Source organism: Magallana gigas, chromosome 6, assembly GCF_963853765.1.
Source record: "Magallana gigas chromosome 6, xbMagGiga1.1, whole genome shotgun sequence".
Lineage (NCBI taxonomy): Eukaryota > Metazoa > Mollusca > Bivalvia > Ostreida > Ostreidae > Magallana > Magallana gigas.
In genome coordinates, this window is record NC_088858.1 from 8,022,478 (window position 1) to 8,031,430 (window position 8,953).

The 8,953-nt window shown below is 32.8% G+C and overlaps 1 protein-coding gene across 3 annotated transcripts; it reads left to right on the forward strand.

Moving 5' to 3' along the window:
* The first annotated feature begins 1,088 nt into the window (after positions 1-1,088).
* On the forward strand, positions 1,089-8,633 carry LOC105338876 (leucine-rich repeat-containing protein 15-like). 3 transcript variants are annotated; one of them, XM_066088755.1, is made up of 3 exons: positions 1,107-1,228; positions 2,149-2,268; positions 5,197-8,633. In XM_066088755.1, the coding sequence occupies exon 3, from the start codon at positions 5,198-5,200 to the stop codon at positions 7,787-7,789; it is 2,592 nt and encodes an 863-aa protein (XP_065944827.1). In that variant the 5' UTR covers positions 1,107-1,228; positions 2,149-2,268; position 5,197; the 3' UTR covers positions 7,790-8,633. The 3 variants fall into 3 exon arrangements, with proteins under 3 accessions (XP_011442462.3, XP_065944827.1, XP_034326744.2); XM_011444160.4 differs by lacking the exon at positions 2,149-2,268 and having other exon boundaries at positions 1,089-1,228; XM_034470853.2 differs by lacking the exon at positions 2,149-2,268 and having other exon boundaries at positions 1,164-1,300.
* Positions 8,634-8,953: the final 320 nt, after the last annotated feature.

Sequence of the window (8,953 nt, forward strand, 5' to 3'; positions counted from 1 at the left end):
TTCAAAATCATAATCTGTAAGGAGGGGCTGCGTAGTACCTAAAACCTCAAATTGAAAGTTAATTTCTTTAATTTCACTTCAATTTCTTATTTCTTATACGCTCCAAAAAAGTGGTAGGGGTGGGTGGGGCAAAGTTTTCATAATTCAATTTTCTAGAAATAAATTTAAGATAAAATGTTTGGTGCGAGAAAAAGTGGGAGGGGGGGTCACCCCCCCCCCCCCGCCCCTCGAGGGCTATGTGCATGGTCCGCCATATCGAGTAAATACTAGTATCTCTTTTTAAGGCGTCTATTTCACAATTTGCATAACAATCATAACTGATCATTTTCCCTCTTTCCAAAGTACTGTCATTGCAATAATGAAAATTTTCCTGAGGTTGATTGCTTTCCCATTGTTATGGAAGCTATCCATAGCTTTATTTTTACCTGACTGGCATTGGGCATTGAATACTTCTCCAATTAATCCACCTGGATTTATTTGTAGTAACTTGTAGCTAATGTATTTTCTTTAATTTTGTCAGTTTTCTCATATGATGAATATTTTTTGTAGGTCAATGCCTCTATATTCATTATTCAAATAAAGTCATCAGATACACATCTTCATTTTTCCTTGACTGCTCGGTTACAAATAAACCAAAGTTCACTTTTAAACGTCAAAAAAGAAAAGAAAATGTCAAACATCGTTATTTGTGTAAAAAAAAAATGCAGGAAATTTAATCATTCATTTCATACTCGTCTAGGATAGTGGAATTCAACCTCGGGGCCAATATTCACGGTCTAGGACTCGGCAGAGTCTCGTCCTGGACCGTGATTATTGTGCCCTCATTGGAATTTCACTATCCCACACTTGTTATAATGAATGATTCAATAAATCTTAACTTAAGTATTTTAAATGGTGGTACTCATCATGTGCAGTTCCAGAATTTTCCAGGAAAGGGGGGGGGTCTGATGGATAACTTTTTTTTGGGGGGGGGGGGGGGGGGTCTGGGGCATATTTTCGTTAAATTTACTATATTAATTTTCCAGCTAGGTCTTCCCGAACCCAACCCCCCTCTTTTAGATCTGCGCATGCTCGTATTAAAGGTTAAGTAAACGCAAAAATTAAACAGAGGTTATGACACGTTTTCGGCTTTTAACTAAAAGCCGTATTTAACATTATCCTCTGTGAAAATAGATCAACATTTGGTTCCAATAATGATTCATTTATGTTGGAAACAAAGGAAGATAAGGTAAAGCTGCGATCTTAGCTTAATGTGATTTTTACTGGAAGTTTAACACACTAGCGAAACTAGATAAGACAGGTGAGCTTGCAACAATGACTCTATATACAATGAGGCTAATTTAACAAACTAGTTTCAATTAGTCAGGGGCAATATACATCGATAACTAATTATTCGGGAAAAAATGAACGTTAACTCTACAATGATAACGTGTGCTAAGACTTACTTAATTAGGACTTTTATATTATGTATATATTCCATAAATGTAAATTCACTCAAATCTAAGACTGCCAATACGTGTGACTTCCTAGAAATTGGTTTTAACGTATTTGGAATACTATTTCAATGAAAATGTTTTGCTACTAGAACATTCCAGTTTTTTTTATTTTGGATAAAACTTTATTGAAGGGGAAATAGTTACACGCATATATTTCGTTGTATAAACAATTGTTCTATTGTTAAATTTGATAGTTAAATTCAGTCTCAAGCATTGCATCGCATCGTCTTTATGACATAATTTTAAACGATTCAAATATCAAAATCCGGCCTATATGATAGGATTTTTGAAACATTTAATCCCCATCACGCTATGGGAGGACTTCAACCGGACCTTGTAACATGATTTCACGAAGACAACAAGTCTAGCTATGTCATCGACTAAACACTTCCTTGGTGCTATCTATTAAAAATCTTTCTGAACAAATGATGTAATTCACCTACAGAAGAAATAAAAGGTTGAAAGCATACAATGATTAAAATTATTGTGAGAAATAGTTGTATTGAAATAACAAATCTGGCAATTACACCTTGGAAGGCACTATGTTTGTATTGTCATTTCGTGATATCTTCAATCCGAATGGAGATATCACATATTTAAACGAGTGAATTTATTTATATCTGCTATAAATATAAAATTGCAATTCTTTTAGAGATCAGGAGATTCCACTAGAAATAGAGGGTCATTTGGATGTACAAAATTCAAACATTTCAGACAGAATTGATAAACCTTGAAAATCGGATGCGTTTAAACTATAATGTAAATACTTAAGGTACATGTATACACATATCTCAATTTGATCTGGCTGTACATATTTAATTGATATTATACAATTATATTATATGCTACAGATAATATGAGATACACTGTAATAGTTTAAACCACAATGCTTTCGCCTTATATGTTATCAATTACTTTTTCAAAATTTTCATTAAGGCTTTTGTTCTCCATTCTTATAAGTTCGATTTAAATATCAATGTTTTAATAAAAAATACGTTGTGAATAATTGAGTATGTTTTTCCATAACCTGTTTGGCTCTAATGTCATACTCCAATTTCATCCGAAAATGCAATAATCATTCGTTTGTAATATAAAAAAGATTTTTCAAATACAATTTAAAATAGTGATAAGTCTATTTTGTGGAAAGGTTTTTAAGTCCTTGGTTTTGTTTACCTTCATTTATTTTACCAAATAGAAAGAATCTTACCAGATGAAAAACTTTAATTAAATAATTTTTCATAAACCAGCATTATTTGCTGCTGTGTTGCTTTGATATACTCATTCATTATCCCATCTTATCCAGTAGCTTTATTTTTTTAATAGATTGCTGTATTGTATCTTGATTTATGTAATCACTTAGACCTTGATTCATTCACACCACACATTCACACCATAAATTAGCAATTATATCGTTATACCATGTGGTTTCTTTTATCGCTTCTTTCAAGAGACCTGTTTCAATCTCTAAAATATTTATATACATGTAGTTCATTGACATCAATTAATCTGGGCGTTATATTATTTTTGTTTTAATTATTTTATATATCCCCTTCAAAAATTTATTAATTTTAATATGTTCTTTAGCTCCTCTTGATCGAGGATTATTCAAACATATCTCATTAATTTCTTTATATTTTTATATGCATTTTATGTACGCTTTTTATGATAATAAAGTTTTCTATCACGGTAATGAGTTGTACGAGTCTTTTGGACGACTTTTGTAAACAAAGGGTTAGAATTAATATGATTTTTTACTTGATTTTTGTTCCACTATCAAAACTTGTACTGCAATTTTAGCTGCGTCTTTATAAATTGTATCTAAGTGTTCAATAATTTCATGAATAACATCTTTTATGGTATTTGCCGCGTTTCTAATACCTTACAATAACAAAAGTTGAACAAGTTATTTGAAATCAAAAGATTGCACATAAATTTGTTCTTTAGAAGGATCCTTTAGTTTAAATTTTTTCCACAGTTGTCTAATAGCAAAAGATTGTGCATATTAATTATTTTTGTTTCTATTAAAAGGAAATGTTAGATTTTTTGTACACGATCAACCTTCGATTGTGTCTCGGCTACATTTGCATTTTTTGTAAATCTAAATACAATACAATACAAAACAATACAACAGGTGCATGAACATAAGAACATAGTTTAATTTGTTTTAGTACTCTCACATTCGGCATCTATTTATAAATATAATAATTGCATATGACGCAATATACAGTGCTTGAACTTCTGCATATTAACCTCTCATTTAGACTACTATCAATGCGCCCAGATACAATTAATATCTCTTTTGTTTTGCACATTTCTAATAGAAGTTACCCATTTGTTTTCTAATATTCGTCTTTATTTTGTTTTCAATTTGATGTTTGTGACTGTTATTTCATCTTCCATGAATTCAAAAACTTATTAATTGGAATTATAGACAAGTACAAACCTCCAGATTTAATTAAAAGACAGCAGTAGAAATTTATTTAGTATGAGAGAATAAGAGATTCAAAAAATATCCACAGATGACGAAAATGTAATATTAGTAGTCGATTTTTATGCTCGAAATGGAACTGAATTAGATTATTATAATGGAAGAAATGATTAACTTTGTAAATAAATAACATATATTGCTCATGAAGACTGTTAAGTAGTTTCATTTGTTGATGGAGCGTACCTTTAAACTTTTGAGAAACACGAATCGCTGGGTGATTCGGAATATCCCAATTTCCAGTTACGAGTTTTTTTCTTATGTGATCGAACGTGGCTGTATGCCGTTTAAATGACAGAAACCAATTTTATATAATAGTTTACAACTTAAAATTACATCGAAAAAAATTCAGAGAAGGGATAAAGCAATATAGATATTATATTCAGTTAAGCCAAATATTCAATAACTAGACCAGAAACAGCCGATTGACCGCGTCAGTATATTGAATATCCGCTAAAATGGTTGTCTGTCAATAAATATTACAAATTCTGAAATACTATTTATATCTGATTATTGTATCAACAGACTTAAAAAAGGATGTTATTCTGAAGGTACTTGTGCCTAAAATATCTGTTCAGGTTTACAATTATTACTCCATTCCCTGCAACTTATATTGTAAACTTACTCGTCAGAAAGGACAAAGTGATTGATAAGGGGTGAAAACATAGTACAATTATTCCTAGCTTCCCTCCTGTTAAAAAAAGTTGATAGATTCGAAGTGAACTTGTGACTTATTATATAAATGAAATCTTAATTCAAAAGGACTTAGTTATCCTCTTCAAAACTGATAAACCATATATTAAACTATCCGCTGAAAAAAAAATCAACACCTTTAAAGTACTAGTTAACATTATTTGACTTGAAATCATGTGGCATTTTATCTAAAACGGGACTGACTACTCCAGAGGGAAAAAAAGCTTGGTTCATATATTAGCTTAAAATTTAGAAAATCTGAGGTCAATATAGCTTGGTATGGGGGAATTTTTCTTTTTGATACATTTGGTGTTTCGTGCGGTTCTTGGAACTCAAGGTTGAATTAGAATATTTATCAAAAGTTTAGGAATCGAATCCTAGATACCTTTTCTTTTCCCTTTACTCTTTCCGTCACATAACAAATCTTCTGATCATAATTCAACGATAAACTTAAAAGCTATCGTTGAACTACATAGACTGCTTCTGATTAATGTTATTTTACGGTTATTATACTCTTTACAGGATGAAACACTTAGTGTTGGTGACTATTGTTCTACTACATGTTGGCTACTCCTTATCACAGTGCCCCAGCACAGTGCCAACATGTACTTGTGAGACTGTAACCGGCCAAAGCAAGAGAAACATCAGGTGTGTTGGTCTGACACAGATCCCAGTTTTCAATTCCTCTGCAGAAATTTTCCAGAAATTAGACATGAAGTCTCCAAACAACAACATAGAAGTTATTCAAGCCAATGCGTTTAATGCGATAAAATTTGAAGAAATTGATATGAGTGGCCCAAATATCAAATTACACAGCATTCACCCAAATGCTTTTGCAGATTTGGAGCAACATCTGACAATAGTGAAACTCCAGGGTGATAATGTACTATACCCTCCATTTGAACAACTGAAAAACATCACCAATCTTCAAGAGCTTGTGTTACAATTTTTTAACATGTCTACAATTGAAGAGAGTACAAAATTCAATTATTTTCCTTATTTGAGAATTTTAAGGTTAAGAAAAATGAACACATACTTTGTTTCGTCTGAATCTTTCAAAAATCAGTTACAGGAACTGACTGTTTTGGAATTTGCAAACAACCAAGTGCCAACTTTTCCAAAGTCTGCTATAAACAGACTTCGTCAGCTACAACATCTCTCATGGGTACACAACAGAATGACAAACATTTCAAGCAACTCGTTTGATTCTCTAAGTTCTCTTACTGAACTGGATCTGAGGGATAATGATATAAGGTATATGTACAATGGGAGTTTCATAGGCATCACTGAAAAACTCCAGGTTCTGAGTCTTCGACTGAATAGGCTAACAAAAGAATCCATTGTACCATTAGGCAATCACAACTGGCATGAACTGAAACAGCTTAATTTAGGTGATATGATGGCTGATTTTACAGATATTCCCAATGGTTTATTCGGAAACATGCCAAAACTAGCCAGCCTTTTTATGGCTGGTAATAAATTGAGAGTGATTAAAAGCAACGATTTCCATGGCCTTGGAAATATGCATGCGTTAGACTTGTCTGAAAATTGGATCCACACAATTGAAAAAGGAGCACTGTCTCCCATGACTAGGCTGGAAACATTAGATCTACGAAGGCAGTATGACTCAAGTGTTACCAACCCACTGAACTTTAGCCTGGATGCCTTAAAAGGAGCAGAGCATGCCCTGAAAACCCTACATATACAGGGCAACCATTTAATTGATCAGTATGCTTGGGAGGCTATTGGTGCTATGAAAAATCTTGTCAATCTAGACATATCTGGAACTGGACTTTCTGACATTCCATCCTTGCTTTTCTACAATCACGAAATGCTTAAGAGTCTTACCATGAGAAACAACAGCGTGACAGTATTGAGACAAGAATCTCTTTATGGGTTAAAATATTCATTGGAGGTCATTGATATCTCTAACAACCAAATATATACTATTGACAAATGTGTTTTTGAAGGATTTAACAAACTCAATTTCTTTTTTGCCTCGCAGAACTCTTTTGCGTGTGATTGTAATCTTTATGGACTTCACCAGTTTTTTAAAGCAATACCTTCTTCTGGTTTGGTTATTTTGACATGTAGAAATCCAACAAATTTAGCAGGCAAGTCTTTACTTTATCTGGAAACTGGTCAGTTCTGCTCCAATCCACCAAGTTCTACTTCTTGTCCAGACTTTACACCTACTACAACGACCAACTCAACAATTGGAACAACCTCTGTTGTTCTCTTACCAGATATTCGATTTGGAATTTTAAGTGAAACAAAAAATACAATAGTGATTTCTTGGACAGTCGGTGGAGAAATGGCTTATCTAAAGAACTTTATAGTGCAATGTAAACAATTAGGCATAAACAATACCCAAGAGAAAAGTTTTTTATTGGAAAAATCCAAAAGGGATCATCCAATAACCGGACTTAACCCCGGGTCTCGCTATGAGATCTGTTTCTTCATTGAATTGACAGGACCATCAAATCAAATCCTGATATCCTGTCAAACAGGCACTACCCAAGGTTCCTTTACAGATGTTGCCACAACAGCAGTCAACCCTGGTTCAGATGATAAAACACCTAAAATAGTGGGGGGCATTCTCGGAGGAGGAGTTTCATTTATAGTCCTTGTCGTTGTTTTGTTATTTGTTTTCGTCATCTGTAGGAAGAAAAATTTCGACAAATCACTGCAGTCCGCTAATGGTCATATCACACTCAGTGAATGTCAAAAAACAACAGTAAATAACGACCCCCATCCAACAAAAGGGGCCACAGGAAGGGGAAGAGGTAGAGACCTCAAACAACATACCGTAGAGCTTCCTCCGGAACATATGCCTGAGGGTAGGTTTCGAGACAGAGTTATGCCTACTGCTCTCGAACCTAAATATGAAAAAAGAAAGATGTCTCAAGCAGATCACTACACCAGCGCCGTGGAGACTCGACCCATCCCACAGACCCCCAACAGAGACTCAATGTCCCATTCCTCTAGGGATGGCTTCCCAAATCATGGATTTTCATCAAGTCTCATAGACGAAATGTACATTGAGATTCTAGATAATAGGGAGGTTGAGATTTCAAACGAGTTCGAGTATGCGACCGTGTCACATATCACCTAAATTCTTTGCGTATTACATCATCGGTTTTTGTGAAAACAGAGTTTCCACACGTCCTCTAAACATATAGAGTGTCGTCTACATGTAATAACAAACTTTTAGTTTTTAAAACAAAATAATCTAATTGAGTTGAGGTAATATATCATTGTGATACATTGTATAGAATTGCATGCAAATTGATAAGAATTATGCCATTGATTTGGAATAAATTAAATAAATTCATGTCACAAAACTGCGTCGATTTACGTACACGTTTATATCCTACTGGTAATGAAATCTCAACTGATAAATTACAAAATCGTGTACGTGTAGTTATAAATCTCAACCTCTCTAATATTGGAGCACCATAAAGTCAATAAAATGTAGGAGCACCACAATTTAAAGAAAATATTGGAACAGTGGTGTGAAATGAAATACATTAAGAAATGGAGTTTTTCAAAATGTGTGCTATTTTCATATGGAGCTGTGTGTGTAACAATAGATTCTAATAATTAATCTGATTATTGATATTCCAGTGGTTGTGGATGGATACTAAACAAATGGAGGTCAATTAATTTTAAACCTCAATTAAACCAGTACATACGAGTATCAACTATAATGGGTTAAAATGTTTTAAATTATAACTGTCTGTGGATAATACTTCTATCTCTGTTCAAAATTCCACCTAGTATATTTTCATTTCATAAGCAATTAATTTTTGTCATATTTTGTATTTCAAAATTGATATCTAAATTACCAGTGATGAAAAAAAATATGATTTTGATTTTATGATCAAGTCAAAAAATCAATTTGCTTTTTTTTCATAACATGAAACACATATATAATTGGAAATGTTATTCAATATATATAAACCTATAATCAGCTGCTTTAATCTTTATGAAAATACAGCATAATAAATTAAAATAAATTCATTAAGACACATTTTTGTCTTCAGATAAAGTCTGCTGAATATTCCCAAAATAAAAACCAAATACGTTTCAAACTGTTTGTACCAAATCTAAAATTAATTTTATATGAAAATGATTGATGATTGCTCGTACAGGAACAAATAAATTACAGTTGAAATCAAATTTGTTCAAGAGTAGTGTGTTACTTAATATATTGAGACAACAGGGGGGAATGAATTCTAAATGTTGTGCATGAAATCTAAATGTTGTGCATTTTGTT